Source organism: Hirundo rustica, unplaced genomic scaffold (assembly GCF_015227805.2).
Source record: "Hirundo rustica isolate bHirRus1 unplaced genomic scaffold, bHirRus1.pri.v3 scaffold_239_arrow_ctg1, whole genome shotgun sequence".
Taxonomy (NCBI): Eukaryota; Metazoa; Chordata; class Aves; order Passeriformes; family Hirundinidae; genus Hirundo; species Hirundo rustica.
Window position 1 is genome coordinate 25,673 of NW_026690297.1, and position 25,789 is coordinate 51,461.

A 25,789-nucleotide genomic window follows, 5' to 3' on the forward strand; every position below is an offset into this window, starting at 1 on the left:
AGTGTTCCACTGTTCCAGCTTGGTGCTCTTTGGGGGGGGGCAAGAGATCAGACAGCCCCAGGCTTGTGAAACAAAGCCCCTTGAGGTTCTTGGTTCTGTTACTATTATTGCTGTAGTATCTGTTTGTTTGTCTTGTTCTATTTACTAGTAAAGAACTCTTACTCCTTTCCCCATACCTGTGCCTGAAAAAGCTCCTTTAATTTTCTAAATTATAATAACTTGGGGGGATGGGATTGGAATTCCCCCATTCCTAGAGAGGCCCCGTCCCTCCCTAGCAGATACCCGTCTTCGAAACAGATACACACAGTGTGAGGCGTCTCTGCGCTGCCTGCGCACAGCAGTGGTGATGGGAAGTTCCTGCACCACTTCACGGATGAAGATGCCGTCACCTGTGGCCTGCTCTGGGCTGGCTGGGGAGGCTGGGGGACAGCTGCCTTCATCAGAGGATGACAAACTACCAGCAGCACCTGGAACAGCACAGATAGATGTGGGGCTGTGCAGAGCCAGCAGCTCTGCAGCTCAGCAGCCCCCACTGCCCCTTCCCACAGCAGCCCCTCCTCTGCCCCTGCTCCCCTGCTCCTAAGGCTGCAAAGTGGACGAAGCCAAGGCCAGGGAGCCAGGCAGGGCTGGGCAAGGATGGAGGGTGAGAGCATGGCCAGGGAGCAGCGTGGTGGGAGGGATGCCTGAGAAGAGACTGGGGGCTCTGCTGTGTCGCCATGTCGCTCTGCCCCCCAGGAGCTAATGCACCCCTTTAGCTTTCCTGGCTTCTCACACTCCCCCCATGCCTGCAATCTTCCCCTGGGAAGTCGCCCAGGATCTTCTTCCCTGTGCCTGCAAATGGGATGCTCCAAGCCTCAGAGAGAGACTTCCAGGGGTTCCCAGTGCCCCAGGAAGAGCATGGCGACCCTTTGGCAGTGTCCCAGCATCCCTGAGAGCTCCATCAAGCCCACCCATTGCTCTCAGCCTGGCAAGGCCTGGACCATCCACAGGAAGATGATGTGTACTTACAGCCTTCAGCCTGGGTGCTGTTGCCAGGGCGCTGCTGGTCTCTCAGCTGCAGCCCCTTAGTGTGGGCACAGGGCTGGGTGACTGCTGTCCCCGCTGCCTGGCCCTGCAGCCAGCCCCTGCCCAGCTCCTGGGGGCCCTCGTGCCGCACGTGGTACAGGGCGCTCTGGCCTCGAACGCAGAGGGGCTGCATGGTGGGGTCTGGGCCTGGAATGTGCTGCAGCAGGGCCTGGGCTCTTCGGCTCTGTATGATGCTGTGCCCCAAGGGCTGAGCTGGGACTCCCAGGAATGAGAAAAGCATCATAAAATCGCAGGTGTTGTCGTCCCCAATGACATCCCAGGGAAACTGCAGCTGGAAGGAGGGAAGGGAAATGGCCATGGCTTACTTCTGTAGGCCTTGGCAGGAGATGGGAAAGAAAAGTCTTCCCTAGTCACACCCAGGTGCTCACTAAAGCATCACCCCACACCTTGTCCCCAGGTATGCCCCCACCACCATTCCAGACTCCTGTCATCCTGGAGGCACAGCAGCTGATCTGCCTGCAGCACACCCCCGTCCTGCCCCACCAGAGATGCTCAGTGCCCAAGCCACTCCTGTGTGGGGTGGCTCCGGGCAATGCCATTACCTGGCTTGGGAGGACACAGGATCGCTGCATGTCAGCTATGGGGAGCAGCTGGGAAAGCTGCTTGGTGATGCCCAGTTTTTGGATCAGCTTCTCACGCTGCAACAGGGCATTCACTCTCCTTTTCTCTTCATGTTCCACTATGTTCTGGGGCTGCATGGAGTTGTACCGCATGCACTTCACCTTGGCAGAGAAACACCTGAGCTATAGCAAAGCTGAAGCTGGGATAAGGCACAGGTGAGACAAAGCCATGAGCTGCCCCAACCCTCGAGACAGTTACAGTCTCAGGGTGGGACAGAGATCCCAGTGAAAGCCTAAGTGGAAAGGCACAACCCTGGTGCTTGCAAGTACTGCTAACACAAGTTGGTGACTCTGAAACTTCATCCATGGAGTCAGATCCGGAATTTCTGCTCCATGGGTGCACCAATGGCTTCCAGAGCCATGTCACTGATTTGGAGAGCCCCCGGACAATGCTGACACTGAGGTACCTTTCTATCCCATGCCTTGGTGCTTTTGTGGGTGAGGTGGGTTGTAGGAGCTGTGCTTTTATTTTGGATCCTCTTTCTTTTCTTCTTCCTGGTGACAGCTTCCAGCTTTTCTTTTTCCAGGCGCAACTCCTCCAGCTGATGCCTGCCACAGAACAGCAGAGTCACTCACTGACTCAGAGCCACAATAGCAAAAGGCTGTGGGGCAGACTGCAACCTGAGGACATTTACTGCAGGCCAAAGTTCTGTTTGAATAGCCCATGACAGAAGTGTGCCAAGAGATGGGATGGGATGCTTGTAAAGAGACTTTTTAAAAGAGAAATGCCCTTGGATTAGGCTGTGCTTGCCAAGAGGGAGGGGGACATTTGGGAAATAGTGTCTCCAGGGTCCAAAATCCAATGAAGTCCTGCCCTTGCCTCTCTGGAGTCCATCTAAAAGGAGCCACTTTGCATGTGCTACATGCATGTGCAGGCTCCTTCGTTTCCCTTCCCACTCTCCACGCTTTCTTACATCCGCCAAGCAGCAGAGTTGCTCCCCAGGAGGGATCAGGAGCAGGTGGTCTCCATGCTCCCTGTGAGAGCTGGGTTTCCACAGGAGCCGCGTACCTGGCATGCTCCTCGCGTGCCTTGGACGCTGCTGTTTCCTGGAAGAGGGACCTGCTCTGCTGGAAGAACGGCTCGTACTTCTCTGTCCCAGGTGCTGGGTAGATGCGTCGGAAGCCTCCCAGGTGCTCGTTCTCATAGGTTTCAGCCTGTGCCAGCCAGGCAGCCTGGCTGCTCTCCTGCTCCCTGCGCCTGCAGCAGGAGGGAGGACAGGCAACTGTGGAGGGAGGCTCTGGCACAGGCAGAGTGCAGGGCTGACACGCTCAGCAAGTGCCAGGATTATCCCAGGACTCCTGATGGAAACAGCAGCTGGGCAGAGCCACGACCTGCCTGCAAGGCAGTAGGCTCACTGAACTTGGGCTTGTGAATGGACATGCAGACAGAGGAAGGGAAAACCCTCAGCCCTGGAAAGGAGCCCTGCCCTGCAGAAGGGCCCATGCCCAGGCTACCCCCAGTTCCTAAGGCAGGGCTGTGGTTCCTCATCTGAGCATCCCTGCCAGCCAAGAATGCTGGCACTGCCCATCCCCAGCAAGAGAGATGACAGGCGGGTGCAGCTTGGGGAGAGCTCTGTCAGGGCCCGGAGCACAGGGTGTCACAGATCTCCTGGCACCCAGAGAAGAGCTCTGGCTCCACCTTGCATGCACACAGCTTGGGAGAGCGCAGAGGCTGCACAATGCCACGGGCTCTGGGAGCTTCCAGCAGCCAGCCCTGATGTTATCCTGCTCTGTCATGCCCTGTCTTTGCTCACTGGGGACCTGCAGCACTGTGGGAGAACAGCAATACCTGGACTCACGGAGAGTCTGGTTGGGCTGAAGGAGCCGCTCCTCCACCCGCCGCTTGTCTTCCTCCAGCACTCTCTTTCTGTCGCAGGCGTGCACATTGATCAGGTTGAAGGTGTCACACAGAAGGGCATCCTTCACCTCACGGTCTAGCTGAGAATCCGTGCCCAAGCTGGGAGAGCGGTTCACCTGCCAAGACAAGCAGGTAACATATCCTGGTACCCCAGCTCCCATCCCACAGCCCCAGCCACAGCCCACACTGCCCATGGATGCTCTTCTCTGTGTCAGAGACAGGAGGCAGGATGCCACACACAGTACTCTCTCCTGCAGCATGTTGCCCACTTGTGCCACAGGTCACCTGGATCCCAGCCCACAGGGTGTAGGGAGAGGGCAGCTGTCACAGATTCAGGGTGCTCACAGGACAAGGGGTCTGAAGGCTTGGGAAACTCCCTGTTGTTAGATGGTATGCAGGAAATGGGTTCTCTTGGATCCTGCTCACGGCAGGTTGTTTGGCTTCGCAGCCTGGTTAATTCTGTGAGCAAGGTGGCCCTTTTGAATCAAATAAGCCCAGTTCATCCCAACCCCCCTGTCCTTGTCCCCCAGCTCTAAGCTCTCCACCCTTCCTCACCTCCAGCAGCCATGGCTTCAGCCTTCTATCTAACAAAATGTCAAAGCCCAGGATTTCAAAGCAGGCACAGCCAGTAGTGTAGTTGGAGAAGCAGCTCTGGTAATGGTGTTTCAGCACAGAGTGAGCCGAAATCAGTGTCTTTATAACAATGTCATCAATATCGGCCCAGAGCTTTGATGTGTCATAGCTGTGCTCTGCCATCCAGGCATTCAGGGTGGACAGCTTCCTGTGTGGGGAACAGGAGTTGGTAAGGGCTCAGCTGTGTCACCTTAGGAAGGCTGAGGTAAACCAGTGTTCCCAGGCAGTGTTCTTGCAGTGCTTGGACATGCCAGTACCTCTTGCTGCCCACTGCGTCGTCTCTGACAAAGTTCGCATTGTGTCTGTTGATTGCATAATTTGTCAGGTGCATGCAGATGTCACCCTGGCAGGGAACCACAAGAGAAATTTGGTCACTCTGAACCACTGAGCAAGAACAGGAACAGCCCTACCAGATAATCTCATGTTCTCTTCTGCCTGAAGCATGGGCAGAGTAGGAATGGTGTGGAATTTGAGCATGCTTATCAGGGCCAGAAGTAGTACATGCTGCCAGAGACACCAGGGGCTTCATCCTGCAGGTTTTCAAAACCAGAAATCTGGTCTCACCAGATAGGGTGAGACCCTGAGAAAGCAGATACGAATTTATTGTTGACCAAGTTTTGAGCATGAGATTCCAAGGTTCCATCCAAGCAAACAACTCTGTGATTCTGTGCTAATGCCAGTAAACAGCCCAATGTGGGGCCTTGGGGTAGATCTACTATCTATCTACTATCTACTATCTACTATCTATCTACTATAGGATCTACTATCCTTCCTGAAATACCTCCTGTGAGGAGGAGGAAGGATTATAGAGGAAGAACAGGAAAGCATCAAGCTGGGACTCCTCCAACCCCCAATACCTGCCTTTTCAAGGCCTGGAATGCCCCCAGGACAAGTTCAGGACTGACACCTACAGACACTCTATGAGTTTTTTGGAAACGTCCTTTTTACCAGGTTTCTCGTGCTGCGAGCAATGTACTTCATTGTGGCAAACCGGACCAGGCCCTCCTTGTGGACAAAAATCCTCAGTGGGTCACAGGACGTGACCAGCACGTAGATGCGCATGTCAAACTTGAAGCCATCGATGAGAAAGGGCTGTGAGGAAAGAGGCAGGAGCAAGGGTGAGCTGAAGAACTGCTCCGTCTGCCTGGGCTGCTCAGCAGAGGGGCAAGCTTTGTCTGTGTCCCTGATGTGCCACAGCCACACCAACACCTCCAGCAGACCTGAGGAGATCCGGGGAGCATAGGGGATGCTGGAATCCTACCCCAGTGTTCCAGGACTGTCCCAGTACCTCAGAGATGTACTGCTGACAGATCATGTGTTCCCTGTGCTTGATCTCCTCCAGGTGGTTGGTTATGAAGATCCCTCTGCCCTGGCAGCGGTTGCAAGGCTTGCAGATGAATGTTCTTGTCTTCCTCATGGATCTATAGGCACGGAACTCTCCATAGCTGTGCAAGGAAGGGATGACTATCACCAGCTGCAATAAACACCCCTCTGAACTTGCTCCTAACAGCTGGGTACTGAAACCATGGTGCTGCAGGCCAGCACACATTGAACTTCTGCAGGGGATGGATCAAAACCCCATTCCTAATCTACAGGAGTCACAGATTGGTGCCTGCATGACCTGACCCAGCTCTGCACATCCCACCTTCTCCTTGCACACATCTGCATCTATACTGGGAGCTCTGCAGAAGAGGTCACCGCGGTGTGTGCCAAAGCAGTTATGGGTTGGGCTCTGGTGCCCAGAAAGAGCAGGCGAGCAGCCTCCCCCTCCCCGTGTCACGCCGTCCCCGTGGTGCCGTCCCGCGCCACTCACTCGGCTGGCAGGCACCACGTGCGGGGGAAGAAGCTGTACTCCTCGGGGAAGAGCCGGAGCATGCGGTTCAGGTTACGAGCCAGCAGGTCCTTGCGGCACAGCTCCATCATGCCTGGGAAGTGGTTGATTTTCTGAAAGTGGGGCGGAAAAACCCAGATCAGCAGAGGCCCTGTGGGGATGGATTCTCCCGGCCCTGAGGAGAGCCTGTGCATGCAGAAGCAGCAGCGAGAGGGAAGCCAGGCCTGTGGCTGCCTTGAACTACTGCTGGGGGGTGAGACTTGCCACAGCTGCTTTATCTGAGCTTCACTAGTGATTTATCTGCCTATTGCATCTTAGCCCTGGAGCAGCATAAGAGCCGTTAATCATCAACAACTGTTTATTTCACAGCCCATCCCAGGGTTGGAGTGCTCCTGCTCCCACCACAGCTGCTGAATGCTGCTGGGATATGGCACAAGCAAAGGCAGCTAACCCTGCGCCCTGGAGCCGAGGCACAGAGGGCGCATAGCACTGCACTTCACTCTGCCACATGCTGTTCCACAGACAGCCTTGTGTCACCCTCCTTCCTGAGCAGTTCCTGCTGGGCAGCTCTTTTGTTCACCTGGAAGCGCTTCATGTTCCTGAGGCAGTCCAAAGTGACCATGCTGTCTGTCCAGAGCACCGTCCACTCATCGTCTTCTTCCACTTCCTTCAGCCCGCAGTGCCATGCCGCCCGCCGCACTGTGCCAAGGCAAGCAGTGACAGGGGCCAGGCAGGGGACCCATGTACAGGGACTGATAAACCCCCAAAATAACCAGGGATGGAACGTGAAACAAATCTCTGGCTGAGGAGCCACATACAGGGTCTGACACTGCTCCAAAATAAGAAGGGATGGAGTATGCAGCTCTCCAGGCTGCAGTTCCCCTCTCAGAGGTATAAGGCATGATCCCTTGGAAGGTGTCAGGAAAACCAGTTTTAGCTGGCCAACCCCCCAAGCCTCTGGCTGCAAGTGTTCTGGGAGCTCTTAACCCTCGAATTCTACCTGTCTTGAGGTGCCAAGGCCCCCCAACAGCAGGGCTGAATTTCCCATGGATCTTACACCTCACAGGCAGATACAAGTCTTGTGAAGGTATGAATTTAATCTCACAAGTCAAAGGTCTTTCAGCAGCAGAACACAGCTCAGCGGCATAAGGTCTCTGCTGGGATGGTTTATGTTAGTGCCAAGTAGGAATTTGGCAGGGCTGAGGAGGTGATGGGGATCCACACACACCAAGATCCCTTAGCGAAGTAGATTAATAACCCCCTCAAGGGGCAAGAGTTTGTTCTATCAAGATAGAACTTGTGGAAGGAAGGAGGAGTGGGAGGGGAGAGTGGACCAGCTCCCTGGAGTCACCAGGGATAAACAGCACAGGGGGAGGTTCCAGGTACAGATTTTGCCAGCTCACTACCAGCTTCAGCTTAAGCAGTTGACAGCCCTCAGGTTCTGTCTCCAAACTCAGGTATTCCCCTTGCACTCTACCTGATGGAACACTTCTTGCCCATTTTAGCAGACACCTGGTAAACCCAAGTGTGGGGGATGTTGAGGGCTTGCGCTGCTGTTGCACATTTTAAATCGGGAGAAACCTCAATCCAAAGTGTGACAAACTCCCCACTCACACAGGGCCCCTGTGCCAGCCACTGTCAGCAGTAAATAAACCAGTGGGAACTGGGTGCCAGGGCAGGCACCTGGAGAGCCTGCGGGTGTGGGCTGGAAGCCTGCAGGGAGCCCCCACCCCTGTGACTTACCACTCTCGTACTTGCAGCCGCTCAGGTGGATGGAGGGGACACTGTAACAGAGAGGAGATGACAGTAGCTCAGCGAGGCACTGGGCAGAGGACAGAGTGGGGACTCGGCCCCTATCCCCCTTCACACAAGAGCACACCGGGCAGCCTGACCGAGCCGGTCCCGGTTCGGTACAGCCCTAAGGAGACGGGCAGGCTGGTCCCAGGCACGGAGCCGTGCCTGGCTGTGTCACACAGGGGATCACTGGGGCAGTTCCAGGGGAACACTATTTATTTGGGGTCAGCAGGAGCCCGGACCAGCTCCTGGGGCTGGGGAGCGCTGGGCACCAGCTGGACACTGTCCCACGGGGAGCAGTGGGGCCGGGGCACGGCTGGGCTGGGGCAGGGACCGAGCGCGAGTGAGGCAGCGGGAAGCACCCGCAGCCCACGGCCGCCTCCAGCCCGGGCCCCGCCAGCGAGTCGCCCCGCGCGGCCAACACGTTGCAGGCCAGCCTGGCATCGCCCAGATGCTCCGCCGCCCGGCACACGGCCCGCGACGCCGGCTCCAGCGCCGTGGGGCCGGGGCCAAAGAAGAGGAAGAGGCAGGGGCCAGTCCGGCGCGGAGCAGCCCCGGGCGCAGCCCCAGCGGCTCGGCCGGTGCCTCCTCCAGCGGCAGCGGGCAGTCCAGGTAGAGCCCGTGCAGGTGCAGGTTTTCTATTTACCATGAGGTAGCCAGCATGGAAGCAGGTTCTAACCATTGACAGAGAGAGAATGCAGGCCTGGGAACCCGAGGAAATGCTCACCAACAGGCAGCTGGACTCACCTGTAGTTAGTGTTGTTTACCCCTTTTTTCTTTAGATGCAGGGCTCGCTTCACCTTATCCAGGATATGAAGGGTTCCAAATTTCAAGCTTCCATCTGGACCTGCAGAAAACCCGCAGAGTGAAGTCAGAAATGGTATTTATGAGCTGCAGAACACACCAGATCACAGGCAACATGGAGGTCTTGACATAAAACCCTTTCCAGCAAGTTTCCGTTCTCGAAAGTGTTTTCCAGCTACTTGTCTGCCCTTTCTCTCCTTACTCAAAATATCTGCAGGATTAGTAGCTCAGGAGCTTGGCTTCCACTTCCTCACTTCCAAGCACAAATCCAATTACTTTCTATGCTGTGCTGAGCCTCTGGGAGTTGCCAACTGCCTGTTCACATCACTGTTGTTTCAAAGCCCCCAAACCCAATCTGCACATGAAGCTGCACACTTCAAAGTTCAGAGGGGAGAGACTTAAGGCTCACTGTCAGTGCCCCGATGATGCTTTATTCCATGCAGCTTGCAGGGTATGTGCTTTATGTATCCATGCCATGCCATGCCATGCCATGCCATGCCATGCCATGCCATGCCATCCCATCCCATCCCATCCCATCATGTGCCCAGTTGGCCACCTCCCAAGGTAACGCAGTGCATCTGGACTGCTTTGTTTGGGAGGCATCCACTGACCTTCAGGCATGTCAATGCTCAGAGAAACATCATAGACCTCTGCAGAGACTTCGATATTTTCAGCCTGAACTATCCCCAGGATGTTTTCTGTATCTGAAACCTGAGGCAGCAAGAAACAAACACTATGCAGATCATTGTTTTGGTAGACAACCTCTAAGTCCCTGTCTCTGCTGGCTGCTTCCCCTATAGCCTCCCTGGCTTCACAAGCGTTGGTGGACTCCCAAGCTTTGCCAACCTGTTCATCTCATGGCTGCCCCAGTGGGATTCTGCTGCAGTAAAAAACCCTATCAGCCCAACTCTGCACTCCTATGGCAGGGAACGTTGCTGCTGCGGCATCCTTGAGAGGCACAGGGATGTAAGAACAACCACAAGAAGCGTGAGGTGTCTCAGAGCAGGTGGCATTGACAACCCTCTCCAATCACCCAGCACCCTCTCTGAAATGCAGCCCCTAAACCATGGGGAACAAAATCCCAGGGGGAGAGATTGTTGCACTATGCAAAGTTCAGACAAAGTCAGGGAGGAATGTAGAGATCACGCTGCAGTCTGTATGACCAAACAACAACCTTCAACCCTTCACAGGGACAAGGTGGTTGTGATACAGGCTCGGGATGCAGTGTCTGGTTATCTGGGGGGGTGTGGATGCACTGCACGTTCTGGCAAACGCTGTGTAGAGGCTGAAGTTGGGGTCACAGCACCCTTGTGTCTGTCAGGTGCAGCTCTTCCTGACTCTGTCCCTAAGAGCATACGGCTGCTTGCTGTGCCCTGCTCTGCCAGGCAGGACAAAGTCCCCCTCACCTCCAGTCGCAGGGTCTTCTCAATGCTGCCAATCTGCCTGGCTTTGAAGTTAAGTGTCAATTCAAACTCTGAGCGGGGATCAATGATGCCGTTTTCTTGTGACAAAGAGAAGTCCTCAACAAAGTCATCCAGCCCACTGAACTGCCAGGCCATGGGCAGTAGGGTGTCATTTTTCAGGACCAAGGTCCTGCTGGCAGTCCTGCAGAGACAGGAAGGCATTCGGCATCAGCTGCTGGGTGGTCACACCAGCCTCACCACTGAATGCAGCTCCATCCATGCCCCTCGGAGCAGCTCCATCCATGCCCCGGAAACCAGAATCAAACGTTTTCTCTTTGTCACAAGTCTTGGAGTGCTTGTGGGATGACTGACCTGTGCAGAAGCATCCTGTCAAAAGACAGCTCCAGTGGGCTGACCTCCAGCTTCACATGCACCCCATGGCAGCACAGGCTGAAGACCACTGGGTCCAGGTTCTTCCCAATGCAGCAGATGAGTTTATCTTCCAGGAATCCAGGGGAAGTGGGGCATGCCCAAATGGTCAGCTCCTGGACCCAGCCCCCCAGAAAGAAATAGAAAGAGCACTGTGTGTGAGCAGAACACACTGGGCACTTCTACGGTACCTGCTCTACTACCTGCCCTTCTCCTACCTGCTTCTCCTCTGCTTTCAGTGTCATGCTGGGAGGGTCCAAAAGGAACGTCTCTGTTTCCCCATCGTTCTCAAAGGAGAACTGGACCTCTACATCCATGGGGGAATTGTTGAGGATGGTTATCTTCTCCGAGTTGCCGGGACAGTTCTGGGCCTTGTACCTGTCCACAAAAGGGGAAAAGGTTGCAGCGGAGACTGTTGCCTTTGCCACACATGGAGGAAAGCACCGTGTGCACCCGAGGAAGAGGTGCTGGAAGAGCCTGCTCTAACAGACAAGTGAGGGAAATGGATCCCTGTCGGGGGCATGGGCACATATGCTCATCCTTGCCTTACTTTGATGCCTTCCCCTGTACTGGGTGCTTCCACCCCAGAAGCCTGATGATGCTCAGGCCACTTTGAGAGTTTTTAATACAATGTAAATTCAAAGGTGCCTAGAAAAATAACAGGACCCCAGGCACATGGGCTCTTTCCCCTTCTTTCTTGGGGTGCCTTCCCTGCAGGATATAAAGAAAGGCTTTTGGAAAAAGAGTTCAGCTAATCTCTTTCATAAAAGTCATGCAACTGCTTTGGATTTCATGGGTTAGCTCACGGTCTGAGAAAGAAATAGAAAGCATCCGTTCCCAAGAGGAATGCTAAAAGATAACAATCACCCTTCTCTCAGGTGTGGAAATGATTTCAGAGTGAAAGGGTTAAAGAGGCAAACAGAAATCCCAGACCATCCATCAGCCCGGCTAAAGATTGTCTGGTTTTTTAAACTATTTCAATTTCATTTCCCTGGGTTGTCAAAATAGACCTAGCCCTCCAGAGCTCCTATGGAGACAAGAACTTAATGTTAAATATTATTCAAAAAAAAAAAAGTAACAGTAAAAGCAGAAATATACCATAGCTCCAATGACAAAGTCTTTGGGCAGACTTTATTCAGCAGTGAGGATGCAATGTCATCACAGGAAAATGTCATTCCTGCTGTATGTTCCGTGACACCCATTGGATGGTCAACCGTAAAATCTTATTAATAATTACAGATTAATGAAAGGTTTATAAAACCATCTACAGAATAATTGCTCCATCAGGCTACCTGCAGAGCTCAAAGCACTTCAAAAACCATCATAAAGTTCATTTCCTAAGGGGTGAAGGGCTGAGATGTGGAGGGGGACAAAAGTTGCCCCCCAAGTCACCTTTGGACTGGCAGGAACATGTGGCTCTGGCCACCAAGGCACCCACTGGCCAGGCAGAGCAGCTCCTCCAAGGCTCATTTGCCTCTTATCTGCTCAAGTTCACACATCTGTGGTCCTTCAAACCCATGTGTCTCCCATGTGTCTCTGCCCGGGACTGCCCTGGATTGTGCCACCAGGACAGCATGTCTCTCCAAGCGTGTCTAGAAAAGTACAAGGCCCAGCAGGGAGCACATACCACTCTCTTGATTTCCCACACAGCAGTGGTCCAAAGTGGAATTGCTTTGTGCTCTCAATATACTCTTTGAAGATGATTTCATCTGCCTCCATGGTCTCCCTCCACTGTGGAAACACCAGCCTGGGCAGAGACAAAGTGGGGGAGGAGGACCTATGAGGTTCTCCAAGTAGGAAATGTAGTCAGAAAGCCACAACCTTTCCTGTTGGCTGAGGTACTATCTGCCTTCCCAGCTCCCAGCACACGAAGAGATGCTGGGCGACCTCAGGCAGCACCATCTGCCCCAGCCTGAAGCCCCTAGGGGCAGCCCTGTGGGAGGCTGCCAGGGGCCTTACCGTGGGTCCTGGCTGATGCTGGGGTACAGGCCGGCGCCACTGCAGGGCAGCTCGTACTGGCGCTTTGTCTCCACAAGCTCAAACTTCAGTGTTTGCTCAAACTTCCCTGGCTTTTTGGTGGAGAAGTGGACCTTCAGTTCCACCTCACCATGGGCAGGTGCTATCCACCGGTACCGTTTCAGCCTGGCAATTAAAGAGGAGGCTTCAGACATTGCTGAGGAGCAAATGAAACAAGGAGGGTGCACTCGCCATCCCGTGGAGGCACTGGCACAGGGTCGCTGTGGAGCTGGGGACGATGGACCTTGTTTGGCAAGAGGACCAAGAAGCAGAGCAATCACCTCCTCCTGTGCAGCTCACCTGAGGAATTCTGTGGGGGTCGAGGCATTTTTCAGTGTACTTTTGGGTCTTGCTGTGGAGGAATCCCAGGGACTTTCTATTCTCTGTGAGGAGATCTGGTTCTCCTTTGGACAGTTGTCTCTGCTGGCCGCTTCACCCGTCTTTGGTTGGCCCTTGGCAGAACTGCCCTTCACATCTGGGGCCTTGGCCTAAGGGGAGAGAGAAAAGGGAGGGAGGTGAGCCCTGAGACATCCCCATCCTGGAAAGCAAAATGGGGGTTTGTTAACCAGCGAAAGAGAGAATAAATAAGTAAGTCCACCTGCCCATAGACTTGGTCTTCCTCATTGGTGTATGTTTTGCCTAGGACCCCCCTTCTCACTCAGGACCCTCTCCTCAAAGGAAGTTGATGGTTTGAAGCGATTTTTCCCCTCTTGAGTTACAGAACTGCTCCGTCTCCAGCAGAGCTGGCTCTTTTGTCCAGCCCCTGACAGAAAGGAGACCTGCAGACACGGGGCCCCATCACGTCTTCACTACCTCTCCACAATGATCCTTTTCCATCCAACCTGTCCCCCATGCCCCATCCAGCCTGCTCCCTGCCCTGGCCCCTTCAGTGCCAGCACCACTGGAGCACCCACCAGGGTGTCTTCCATAGCAGCATCTTCTGGTGAATCAATGATGAAGGGCTCCACGTGCTCTGCAGAGCTCAACCGCTCCTCTGGGTAGTCGACTATGGAGAGGATGGCGGCAGGGGGAAGGGGAGGCCCTTCGGGATGCAGTCCCAGATATCTCAGCATCTAAAACAGAAGAGAAAAACCTGTTTTTATTTCTGTCACGTCCATCCTCACAACTCCTTCTTTAAAGGCACGGAGCTTTTGGCAATGGGGTTTTTAATTTACATGAACTACAAGTGCTTTGTTATGCCCCGTGGGGTGAGCAGGCACCAGAGCAGAGGCAAGAGCTACAAGCAGGACCGGGAGAGAAACCTCTCCCGAGTGACTCAGCCGAAGAAAACAATAAACATGAGCTGGCCTGTCCTGGGACCGTTTATAATAATTTCCAGGCTGGCAAACTCTGAACAGATGGGATACTTGTACACAGAGCACTCCCACTTTCTGTCCATCTGAGCGATGGTGATAACCTCCCCAGCCACACAGATGCTACAGAGTCACTGTGGAACATCATCAGAGGCCTGGACAAGGCTCTGTGCCATTATCCCCTGGGGGGACACGATGCTTCAGGGCCCAAGACCACAGCAAGCTCAAGATCTGAGTCTTGCAGGGTTTTACCTGGTCTTTCGTTGGCAGCCTCCCACTGTTCATGATCTCCCTAAACATGGCCTTTGGATCCGTGACCGGGATGTCCAGGCACGGCACCCCGACATGCTCGTCTCTGACTGCCCCTTCTGCAACGTTGCTTTGCGTCTCTGGCTGAGATGACTGAAGACTCCCATGGTCTTCAGTTTTTTGTTCAGGCTTCTTCTCCACCTTCTCCTGAGGCTTATTGGTCTTCTGACCTTTGTTTTCAGCTGAAGACTGCGAGTTGTTTCCCTTTTGGATCACCGGTAACTCCATGGTACCCTGAACCCTGTCCCAGTAGGAGAAAACCTGTGCGACATTCTGCTGCGATGACTCATAGATCTGAAACCTCAGGATCAAGTTCTTCTCCATCTCAGATAGGTCCTCTGGGATTTCGGTTTCCCCCTTCTCGGGGATTTTGGTTTCCTTCTTCTCTGGGGCTTTGGTTTTCCCCTTCTCTGGTTTTGCAGGCTGCTTCTCTAAGGAGACACTCTTCTTTTCCTTCTTCTGCCTCTCTTCCTCCTCTAAGGCTTTTGCCTTCTCCTCAAGCTTTGGAGCCAGCCACTTCAGTTCCCTTCAGCAGACGAAACAGAAAACATTGCTAAGGGTCACCACCAGAAACCTGGGCCTACTACTCCTGGCTGGCCCTGAACTTTATTTCTTGACCCCAAGGCCAGGCAGAACCGCGAGACCATTGCCATGAATTTTCCTCAACCCAGAGGCTGGGAACATCCCAAGTGAGGGGAATGGTGGAAGGGGACCTCCAGGACCAGCCAAACCTAAGCCTTGCCACCATAAGGTCTCGACTGTGCAACCTCCCTCTTAAGGCACACCCAGACACCTCCAGCCCACTGCCAAAGGCTGATCTGCCAGCTGTCTGCACTGATGCCTGAAAACGCCTTTTGTCTCTTGATTTAAACCATATCACAAATTGCTAATATCTGCTTATCCCTCCTACAATTCTTACTCAAATCATTCAGCCCCCTTCTCCCTGGGCACAGCCTGCTCCTTAATGAGAATAATCCTATCAGTCAGAAAGCAAAGGCTGCAGGAACTCCTCTCCTGCGAGACAGACTCAAGTCAGCCGGATTGCCTGCTGGAACCCAGCTGTGACCAAGGCAAACTGGTGCTATCTACCATGTAAATGATTTGAAGAAGCTTCATCCGTCTCCTCATGAAACCAACTTCAGCCTGGGCCGAAAGAAGTCCTGATACACAGGCTTGCTTTAAGCAGCCTCCCCTCCCAGCTCCACACTTTTCCTGTGTGTCCTGAGCTGGGCTGCCTTCTTGGAGCTTCTCCTGTGCTTGTCTACTGCTGCAGCTGAAGCGGAGCCTAAAGGATGTGAGCTTTTATGGGTGGTGTCCCCCCCATAAGGAGAACCCTGGCAGATCAGCATTGCAAGGACTTCATCTGTGGCCAGAAACCAAACCAAGGGTCTGTCTGTGCTCCACACCTGCCCATACCACAATCCCACCATTCTGGTGAAGAAGGGAGAGGATGAAGAAGGTGTGAATTAAAACCACAGACTTAAAAACACTTCTACAGGCAGTGCCAAGGCAAGCCCAGAGCCCAGCTCCCTGCAGGCAGCATCTGAGCCAGGAAGGCTCACCACTAAAACAGAGAAGATATTCTGTTTCAACAGAAGAAGGTCCTCCCTCTCTTGGGAGCCAGGGAGCTAAGAGTGGCCATCCCTTGTGTTGCTTCTGGCCTTTGCTATCAAACACCTCTGAGTTCAGAGTCCTTGGAGCAGGGAAACCCTCCAGGGACTCTACCCCAAGCAGTAACCCATGGAAGGCTTACTCACCTCTCCCTCCGCATAAGGTTCCATTCCAGTAATATTTTATCCACTTCAGCTTTCTCCTCCTCAGGGAGGGCATCATACTCATCCTCATCCATTTGCGAGACACGTTCTATGTTCCTCTGAAGAGCAAATTCCCTCTGCAGTTCTTTAGCACAAACCAGAGGAGAAACCGTGAGTGACTGCAAGTAGAGCTGCGTGCTCTGGCTCAGCTGCAAGGATTCACAGCTTTTCCCAACACAGCCTATCACACCAGGAGATACTGGGGAGCTCATATCCCTGCTCCAAAATTCAGACAATCCCCCAAACTATGGCCAGGCAGTGTGTTCCTGTGCTTTGCCTAGCTTAAGTGCACCAAGGCTGAGAACAGTCGTTTTTTCACGGAGTTACAGCAGCCTGAACTTGTGCCCAAGCTTTAATGTTAGAGATTAAGGTGAGTCTTAAAACCTCTGATTTCCTGCAATTCTGAGATGAGCGCTGGTTACACTGAGACAGAAGGTGGAAAGATTATTAAAAACATTTCTTACAAGCTCTGCTGCAAACCCAGATACACAGAGATAAGGTTGAGGGTTGACAGAGAAGACTTGAGAGGGACAGACATATCTCACCTTCCTTCTCTCTTTGAGCTTTCTCCCTCTGTATTTCAGCTTCCTCCTTGGCTTTCCAGGAAGCATAATCCTGATGCAGATTCACTATGAAGATATGACGACGATTCTTGACAGCTTTGAGTACACAGAGCAGGGAGGATTCCAGGCTGCTTGCAAAGAGGCTCTCCAAGCCATCAAAGACCACTCCCTTGTAGCAGTCTTTACACTGCGAATAAAGGGAAGAGTAAGTCAGCCATTGCACGCAGGGGGCTTGCAGCTGGACAGTAAACCCAGATGTCACAGGGCACCAGCTCTCCCTGTTCCAAGTGCATTAGCTAAGAGCAGCTTGGGTCTGTCCTTAGGCTCTGCCAACTAAGGGCATCTGCAGCTTCCCTCAAGGTTCCTGCACACAGGCCAGGATCCTCCAAGAGCATGTACAGACCTCCTCGTCCTCCTCCTGTCTGAGTCGTACCTCACTGCCTGTCTCTCCGGAGCAGGAATGTCTCCTTTTCCCCCTACCCCACACACCTTCAGCCTCTCACAGAGGATGTCCACCAGCACGTCCTCGGGCAGGACACAGCTCAAGCAGTTCAGCTCTTCCCCACAACTGCTGGTGATGTTCAGCTGCTGGGGCGCAGGAGCAGTGGAAACTGTGAACTGTAATGTGGACCATTGTAAGGAAAAGAAACCACAGGGGAAAGCCCTGAACAACTCCTGCTGCTGGGCTTGGAGCTGGAGTTCCTCACTAGAGGAGACTAGAACAACACTGCAGTGCAGGCTGGGGACTCCAGGGGATGGTCCTGGAGGGCCCAATCCCTTGGCCAGCAGAGACCCAAGCTTGCAAGGCCCCAGTGCAGCCTCCCAGCACTTTGCTCACTGCCCAGCCACACTAGCCAGGACTGCACTTTGCCAGCAAACCACCGAGAACCAGTGGAGCTGTCTGCCAGAGCACATTCCCAGCCCAAGTCATGCCCAGCCTGCCAGCTGGGCTTGGCACTATGGACCCACATACCAGGGCCTGGCTGGCACAGAGCCTCCGCTGTAAGCAGCCCCTGGCCCATCTCAAAGACAATGCAAATGTCCCAGGCATCAGCCAGGGCAGATCGTGTTTACCTTGGTGTCCTGTATGTCAGGTTTGCTGGCTGGCTCTTTCTTCTTTTGTGCTGGAGGGTTCTTGCCTTTGGCAGTCTCGTTGATTTTTTCCTCAGAGGCTTGTTTATTCTTGGTCTGAGCTGTGAGCTGAAGGTTTTTACCTGCATAGGGGACAGAGGGTTCAGGGTGGATTGCAAAAGCAAGTAGGCACCTTTCACTGCAACGGGCCCTGGAAGGAGCACGGCACTTTTCCCCAGTCTGCTGGGCACTGGCAGACTCAGAAGCAGCTCCTTCCCTGCTTCTCTTACCAGCACACCATCCCATACTTGATTTTAAAGCCAGCCCTATGTCTCTCCTAACAACTGTGCATGCAGGTGACATTGCTTGCACAGCAGTTCCCCTACAGATCAAGCTGAGGATTCATCCTCCAGGATGAATTTCCATACACTGCACCCATCCTGCATTCTCACGTGGACACCTGCAGCCCTGCCCCACTTGCTTCACCCATCTCCACTGAAGCTAAATCCTCCTTGTTGGAAAACCCCAGCTGAGAGCCAGACTGTAACAGTGTGTCTTTTAGGAGTAAAGCCTCTGCCTGGGCCCCAGTCAACCTCTCCAGTGGAAAAGCCGCTTGGAGCAAGCAATCGAGCTCTCCCATCCACACACGCCACGAGGCTAGCTCAGCAAAAGAGAGGCAAGAAGGCCCTTTGCAGAAGATCAAGTTCCAGCAAGGTTTATTCCAGGTGCTGAAGGGAATCCAGTGCAAAGAAGGGGCGATCACGTGCCTTGCTCAGGCTTAAGTATGATTTACAGCATCCAGTGACCTTGTGGTACAGGGGCAGAACTGAGGGCAGGCAAGGTCAGTGTCCTACAGGGAAGACAGGTCTGGTCACCGGGGTCCCACAGCCAGTGCATTAACAAGGAAAGAAGAAACCAGGAGAATCTGGGTATCAGGGAGAAGAGGCAGGGGTAGAATTACAGCTTGCCCTTCCAAGGCAAAAACCTGGGGGTTATTTCAATCGGCTTTAGGGACTCCACACCAGACTTCTTCCTTCCACCAGCTCCCAACCCAGCCAGGTTCAAAAGTGAGCAATGCTAAACTTCCCCCTGCATCGAGCCAGGCCTGGCCTCACCCTGCAGAGCTCAGGGTACCAACTGCCCAGTAAATTCCATAAAAGTCTCTAGTCTCACATGGAGAACAGCCCAACATGCACGAGCTGTGTAACCTGACAGTGGGCACAGGGAAATCTCTGGAGAAAAGAGCTCATCTCTAGCATGTCCCTCATTGGAAATTCCTCTGGGAGGCTGTCCTGCCCTTCCTCTCGTTTGCAAGGTTACACTCATAGTCAGTCCTCTTGTGCTTAACGAGCCACTCCAGAAGGCTTTTTCCTTGGTAAAGTGGGCAGCAGTTCTGCCTGCTGCCCATGGGGAGCAAGCTCGATTCAGCTTTGAGGAAACAGAAAATATTTGGGAAAGAGACAGGTGTGCTTCACCACCCTTAGAAAAACGAACGTGCCAAGAATGGCAGCAAAGGGGGCTATAAAAGAACCCCTGACTGAGCCCTTAAAATGGATTTATTTTTTCTCCTAGACAAGCCAGAGATGCACTTCACCCATGTTTCCCATGAGACCCAAGGACTGAAAGACTGCTGTTCTGAGTAAGCAGAAGGGGACAGTCGTGGCAGGCTTCTCAAGCACTGACTCTGGGTGCAGCATTTCTCCTTACCAGCATTACCTTCGTCTTTGCCTTTCAGCTCCATGGCAGCCTTGGTGCAAAGGTCACGGGCACCGAGCCCTGCCTGGCTCCCATCATTGGCAATGGCCTCTTTCACCACGGTGTCAATGGACAAGCAAGCGCCACCATACCAGCAAGACAGTTCCGCCGCTATCTCTGTCTTCCCTGAGGGAGATGAGAACTGCTTGGTGACACTTGCATGTGAGGCATTACAGGGACAGGCCCCGGAAAAATCTCAAACAAGATTTCAGAGCTAAAAGGACAGTGGGAATGCAAGTGTCCCTCCAGGGGGTGCCAGGAGGGAGGTGACTGGAGCGTGGCTACAAGCTCTGAATTCTAGAGCCAAGAGGATCATCTGCGCCTCCTCTTCAGCTGAGGACTTTGCCTTAAGCACCACGGTCCACCAGGATGCGTTTCTCCTGCTTGCCTCTCTCCCTGCAGCCCAGGGCTGCAGCTCACGCACCTGCCCGGGGTGGCCCATGGACGACTACAACAATCCCTTTCTGCTGTTGTGCTTCATGCCTCTCTGAAGACGGGTCAATGCCCAGGTGACGCATGACAGCTTGAGAGATAGGATTCCCAGTCGCTTTCACCATGGGCTCAGGATACAATGGGACAGACCTGTGATGTGCTGCAGTGCAAAACCAGAGGGGAAAGTCAGCCTCCTGCCTACCTTTGACCCTCATCATCCTCCCCATCTCCTCAGATCCCCAGAAAGGAGACTTGGTGAAAGCAATATGAACTTGTTCTTTTGTGGCTAGGAAGGTGCAAATATAGAAGAGCCCGTGATATTAGATCTGGTCCTACTGGCTGAAGAACCCATCCAGTCCTAGTCTTTGTGGCTAAGGGACACAAGGGAATATCCTGATTATTTCCCCAGTCTACGGCAGGCAGATAGGAGCTTGCTTTGGCTACACTCAGGGTTGGCAGAGGATGCCACAGCCCTTCACCCAAGAGTTCCTCCACCAAGCTGGGGAACAGGCAGCTGCTAAAAGCATGGGCTTTCCCTGGAGAACAACGTGACTGAGTTCAGAGTGTATGGGCTGGACCCCCTGCTGTGATCACAGTGAAAACAGACACCACCAAACCCTCACTCTTCTTCTCACCTGGTGCTGCCTTGCCCATAGCCTCGGCCTCAGCCTCAGCCGTGGCCTCTGCCTCTGCCATGGCCCTGAGCTCTGCCCGTTGAGCCTTCGGCCTCTTCTGTGCTTCATAGTCCTCCAGCACCTCTGGGGGCAGCGTCCCACCCACAGCACGTGGAGGCATGACAAAGTTCTTCTGGTACTCAGACCCCACTGCCATCCGCAGGATCTGTGTGCACAGGGAAGAGAAACCATAGGCAAGATTCCTTTTCTCGTCTTTCATCACACACACTCAACAAACCCATTTTCTGTCTCCTCCCTTCCTGCCAACAACACAAACTATTTAAGTCCCCCCCACAGCATGTCAGCAGAGTTGGCTTTGCCCTGGGGATTGCCTCCATCTCCCTGGCACAAGCCTGGGAATGCTGGAGTGCTGTGAAGCTTGGGCAGCACGTACAGGGGGACCAGACGTGCCTTCTCACCTTCTTCTCCTCAAGGTACTGCTCATCAAAATCCAGGGAGTAAAACTCAATGGGGAAGCTGCATGGGTTCTTCACCACCACTGTGGCCTCCACCCCATCGCTGTCCACCAGCACCCATTCCATCTCTAGGGCTGGGGGGCTGAACTCCAGCCGTGGCTCCAGACCTTGTCCTGAGAGGTGCAGCTTTAAGGGATTGCAGTTCCCACAAATTTTAAGCGTCAGCTCATTCTCGTAAGACCTCTGAAAAGAGAAGAGTGCAGAAAACTCGTCCATGAAGTCCCAGGTGACAGGACGCCAAATACAACACTTGTCCCAAGTGTTATCAGTCCCTCCAACGTGAGTGGAAACCAGATATTTACTTATGCTAGGGACTACAGCATCTGTGTCCTGGGTCAGAATAACTGGGATGAATCCTGGTGTACACTGTAACTGGGTATTTGGGTATCAGATGGATGTACGGTCAGACGTTTTCACCTAGTGATGCAGGAGTGCTCATGAGAAGGGCCCTCAGGGTTACCGTGTCCACACACAGTCCTGGCACTGCTGCATCAGGCAAACACCAGCTCCAGGAGAGAGGCAAATGAGCTCTCCCTGGCTAGAAATAAGGGTCATCTTCTCTGCAGTGTGTTTGGCTCTGGTCAAAGCCAGACACCAGATGGTTATGTCTCTCAAGCAATTAAAAGGTCCCCGGCACTGTTTGCGGGCACAGAAGCATTTGTGTCCATACTGGTACACGCTGACCGTTTCCAAGACCCAACGGCCACAGGCAAACTACTTTTGGGAATGCTCCATCCTTTGAGTCCCCAGCTGCATGGGAATGTGCAGGCAGGCCAGAGCCCCAGGGACTGCTGGCAGCACAGCACACTACAGGTGACTGTCCTGCCGTGCCCAGGAAGGCGTCTGGTGGCTGTTTTGTCTGTTCTGCAGCAGGATGAGCCTACACTGGCCATTCCAGGATGATCCTCTGCGAGCGTGCAGCTGCTCTGCAGCAAGTGTGGCAGCTGCAAATACAGCCAGGCAAAGGGGGAGGCTGAGGGGATTTGGGCACATCCCTCCCATGTGCCGAGAGGCAGCCACAGAGCCCTGATGCTCTCTGTGCAAGCTCCCTGTGGGCACTTCAAAGCACATCTCATGGGAGTGCTCTGTGGGGTGAACTGAGCCACGCTGAGGACAGGGGCTTGCAGAAAGCTCCCTGTCAAGGCACAGCTCAGACCACACTCTCTGCAGCAGGCCCTCATTTCCAGATAGCCCTGACAGGCCTCCTGGGCTGACACCTGCCAATCTCACCTCCTCCTTGGGTGCAAACTGGATCTGCAAGTCCTGCCAGCTTCCTGCATCAAGGGTTCCTTCGCAGGGCGTCACTTCGAAGGGACAGGGCTCATGCTCCAGTGCCAGCTGCTTCTGATGTCCATCCGGTGTCATGTATTTGTGTTGATTCTTCTGGGCACAGAAACCAATCGTGTGAGGTCTCTTTGGTCTGGGAGGACAGAGCCTCAGTTCTTGTAGTGTTCTGAGACACTGCTATGGTGCTGAGAGCACCCACAGCCAAACCAAGCCTGGCCCCCACAGCCTAGAGCTGGAGGGAAAACCTGTAGACAGGGCAGGCGGATAGGGAACTACTGTCCTCAGAGGAAGGGGAGTGGGTGAAGATGGCAGAAGAGCAAAGCATCAGCTAACACAACAGGTCCGGGCAAACCAGCCTTCATCTAGACCCTCAGAAGCTTCCTCAAACACGCTGTAGACCCAAGTGCTCAGGCAGCCACAGGAACAAAAAGGGCAAGAGACACAAAGAAAACCCAGCCAAGAAGTTAACGTGTTCAATGTTGCCCGTGCTTCACCTTCATAACAGGCTTGATGGCAGTAATGGACCATTTGCAGGGCACTTGGAACCAGTTGTAGAGCCGGACTGTCTCAAGCTGGCACTGCCCAACGAGGATATCAGAGAACTCCAGAGCGCTCTTCGAGACATCGAGCGACAGCTCCAACACAGTGGCATGGAGGCGGATGTTATACGTGAGGCCTTCTGCTACCTGGAGAAGGACAGAGAGTTCAGTGGAGGCTGCAGGTGACATCTGCTGCTGTGCCCAGCCTGCTGCCTGCCCCAAGAGCTGTGGTACCTTGATGGGCAGCAGCACATCCACGTCACCCTGTGGCCAGCGGGCACTTTCAAAGCTCACATCAAATTCCATGGTGTACCTTGGAGGCAGGCCCTTCACCCGGTCCATGTGCACACTGAAACCTTGAACAGGTGAAAACAAAGCAGCTGAGACACACAAGAAACAGGAAATGTGTCATAAGCACATTAAGGCCTTACAGGTGTCCTGACTGAGAGGTCTGGGAAAGTCCCCCTGCCTTGCTGTGACCTGGACAAAATCTTAAAGAGTGAACACCCCTCAGACACAGTGAGCCACTGTGTGGTGGAAGCGCAGCCTCACCTCAAGGCCTCTTCTGATCCACCCGAGGATCTCACAGGCTGTTTCCTCAATAAAGGCTGAATACAAGTGCTGTGACAGTGTGAACTCCAAAGCAAGCACTTCCAAAACACAGCAGATCCCACTGGTTCACAAAACAAGCCCACGGAGTGCCCAAAGAAACTTGGTGCTCGTGGGAGCCAAGGGGAGAAGATGCTGAGAGGTGACCAGGGTGATGAGCCCTTCTGGCCCCTGCACTGAAGCGTTAGGGCAGTCACAGGCAGGCCAGGTCCCTGGGCATGGCTGGCCAGGAGAATTCTGCCTCTAAAGCTCCCAGCTGGGGCACTGAGAAGAAGAAGCAGCTCAAAAGCCTCCCCAAGTTCAGTGGCTTAAGCTAATCTGTCTGAGACACCTCCTTCAAGCCCATAGGAAATGTCTCCAGCACTGCTTACCCGTGTCCTGCAGGACAGACACACCCATCTGGAAGGACAGGTAGATCTGCCCAGGGTTGGTGATCTCCAGAGTGCGTCTCTCAGTGCAACCCTTAAGGACAGAGCCCATGTCCAGGACGTACTCGGGCAGCTCAACTCTGCAAGGAGGAGTAAGGACCATCCTTAAACCACAGCCTGGCTAAGGGTCCAAGTGGATGGAGGATACAAATAAAGTGGCTATTTATTTATTCACTGCTTTAGAAACTCAGCTCAAGCCCACGAAACCCAAGGCCTGACCACCTGGCAATGACTTTGGGAAATCAGGAGGAGTGCAGGTCCTAGGTTTTATCAGCTACCAGTGGTACCTGAAAATAAAATTAGTTTAAAATGGACACTGGTCACAGCTCCTCTGCCATGAAAAGCCAGTATAGGTGAGTCCACTGGGCCTCCACTGGTCTCAATGAAACTGCTTAGCCTGGTGTACAGCCTGAGCCTGAAATTGCTTTGGGGCCTAGGAGTTAGATGGGCCTGCACAGGAAATCTTTGCTCTGCAACCACATCACATGATCTGTTCTACATAGCATCTTCCTGAATGGAAGCCTCCTGTGCTTGTGCTGCATCATGATGGAGCAAAGGGACTGACCAAGTTACCTAGATAAGCCCTGTCACCCCACCAGGATTCAAGCCATCTGATTTTGGGTTTTAAAGTGTTTGCTGACACGTGCAGTTCCCTTCTCCTTTCGTTTTGTGTGCTCTATTAGTTGGAACCAAGATATCAGCTGGGAGTTATCTCTTTCACAGCTAGTCAGCAGGGACAGAATCTATGCTGTCTGGAAGGGCCTGAAGATTTGCACTGGGTCCCCTCAGCTCTAGGGACAGAGCCCCAGACCTGTGGGAAGCTGAGCAGTCCAAAGCTCAGCGTGGTGCTGGGGAAGGGAGGACGCTCCGCTGCTCACAATGTAGCGTGTCACAGCCACAGGGACCAGGCCCTTTCTGAAGTCCCCAGCTATTCCCCAGCTCTGCACACACAAGGAGCTCTCAGGAGAAGGAAACATGGCTGGGTGTTCCTCACGGGGCACCTGGAGATGGGGACGGGAGTCTCTACTCACTTGAGAAGACTCTGGCACAGCTGTTTGTTGGGGAACCTGTTCTTCGGGAGATGGGATGTGAGCTTTTGCTGCAGCTCCAGAGCAGCCTTCTCCATCAGCACCTTCACCATCTCTACCTGCACCTGATTGTCTGGCTGAGGAAAGGGAAGACAGTGGCTGGTTAGCAAAGGCCCCAAAGCTTGCATCTGAGGAAGGATCCCACCCTGCTCCTGTTGAGAGGGACTGTGGGGTTCTCCTGTCTGGCTGTTCAGCATCTGTGACACCTCCTGCTCTCTTAGCCAGGACCTCATCTCCAGGGAAGTAACTCCAGCACCCTTGCCTGCCCGGACACTGTTGGCAAAGCTGATCTGGCCAGGCAGACAGACAAGCCAGGAACCTTCCAGAGCTCCAGATACTTGCCCACCCCCAGCCAGTATCAAGGCAGCTTGGACAAAGCTGCCTTGAAAGGGAACCCGGGACCAAGCTGGTGCCTCTTGGAGATGAGCATGGCCAGCACAGTCCCAGGGCACGACCAGGCAGCTGCTTTCTGAGTCTGTAAATCTGGTAGGGCTTGGGTTGGGACCAACAAACTCCCCAGCACCTCCATCAAAGCACCATCAACTCCATCCCTGAGCATGGCCTTCAAGATCTCTCCCTGGGGTAGCCAGGAAGCTGGTGCAACCTCAGAAGAGACCATGACTGGAGTGGCAGCCCTAGGGGCAATACTGAGGTGACACATGCTTGTAAGTGGGCAGGGAGGTCCCAAGTGCCATCAGGGCACCAGGAAGCTGCTGTGGGCTGCAAGAGGCTCAGGTGACATGGAGAGGGTGGCATGTGCCAAACGGGGCTGCAGCTGTTCTTACTACAATGCCAGAGCCAAGCAAGCGGGGCTTCTGGTTCTGGGTCTTCAGATTCTGAGTCTTCATGGTCAGAGTCTTTGAGGTCTGAGTTGCCAGGGCCTGAGTATTCAGGGTCAGAGTTGTCATGGTCTGAGACTTCAAGATCTCAATATTTGGGCTCTCAGTATTCTTCCCA

The 25,789-nt window shown here is 53.7% G+C and overlaps 1 protein-coding gene across 1 annotated transcript in view; it reads right to left on the reverse strand.

Moving 5' to 3' along the window:
- Positions 1-25,728, reverse strand: part of LOC120747864 (hydrocephalus-inducing protein-like) — a 30,443-nt gene extending 4,715 nt beyond the window's left edge. Inside the window, exons 1-37 of the mRNA XM_040053905.2 lie at positions 25,618-25,728; positions 24,776-24,909; positions 23,688-23,824; positions 22,942-23,063; positions 22,663-22,854; positions 22,112-22,264; positions 20,825-21,064; positions 20,367-20,571; positions 19,724-19,891; positions 19,252-19,425; positions 17,548-17,687; positions 16,963-17,091; positions 16,456-16,660; positions 15,854-15,995; positions 14,040-14,622; positions 13,389-13,547; positions 12,775-12,962; positions 12,418-12,600; positions 12,086-12,205; positions 10,677-10,836; positions 10,402-10,574; positions 10,033-10,231; positions 9,238-9,337; positions 8,570-8,669; positions 7,772-7,812; positions 6,609-6,727; positions 6,011-6,141; positions 5,486-5,642; positions 5,146-5,289; positions 4,455-4,540; positions 4,120-4,345; positions 3,496-3,680; positions 2,716-2,904; positions 2,114-2,255; positions 1,629-1,808; positions 1,009-1,357; positions 306-467 (exon numbers count right to left, since the gene is read on the reverse strand). Coding sequence (XP_039909839.2) covers positions 306-467; positions 1,009-1,357; positions 1,629-1,808; positions 2,114-2,255; positions 2,716-2,904; positions 3,496-3,680; positions 4,120-4,345; positions 4,455-4,540; positions 5,146-5,289; positions 5,486-5,642; positions 6,011-6,141; positions 6,609-6,727; positions 7,772-7,812; positions 8,570-8,669; positions 9,238-9,337; positions 10,033-10,231; positions 10,402-10,574; positions 10,677-10,836; positions 12,086-12,205; positions 12,418-12,600; positions 12,775-12,962; positions 13,389-13,547; positions 14,040-14,622; positions 15,854-15,995; positions 16,456-16,660; positions 16,963-17,091; positions 17,548-17,687; positions 19,252-19,425; positions 19,724-19,891; positions 20,367-20,571; positions 20,825-21,064; positions 22,112-22,264; positions 22,663-22,854; positions 22,942-23,063; positions 23,688-23,824; positions 24,776-24,909; positions 25,618-25,680 — 6,280 coding nt within the window. The 5' untranslated portion in view covers positions 25,681-25,728. The remainder of the gene's footprint in view (positions 1-305; positions 468-1,008; positions 1,358-1,628; positions 1,809-2,113; positions 2,256-2,715; positions 2,905-3,495; positions 3,681-4,119; positions 4,346-4,454; positions 4,541-5,145; positions 5,290-5,485; positions 5,643-6,010; positions 6,142-6,608; positions 6,728-7,771; positions 7,813-8,569; positions 8,670-9,237; positions 9,338-10,032; positions 10,232-10,401; positions 10,575-10,676; positions 10,837-12,085; positions 12,206-12,417; positions 12,601-12,774; positions 12,963-13,388; positions 13,548-14,039; positions 14,623-15,853; positions 15,996-16,455; positions 16,661-16,962; positions 17,092-17,547; positions 17,688-19,251; positions 19,426-19,723; positions 19,892-20,366; positions 20,572-20,824; positions 21,065-22,111; positions 22,265-22,662; positions 22,855-22,941; positions 23,064-23,687; positions 23,825-24,775; positions 24,910-25,617) is intronic.
- Positions 25,729-25,789: the final 61 nt, after the last annotated feature.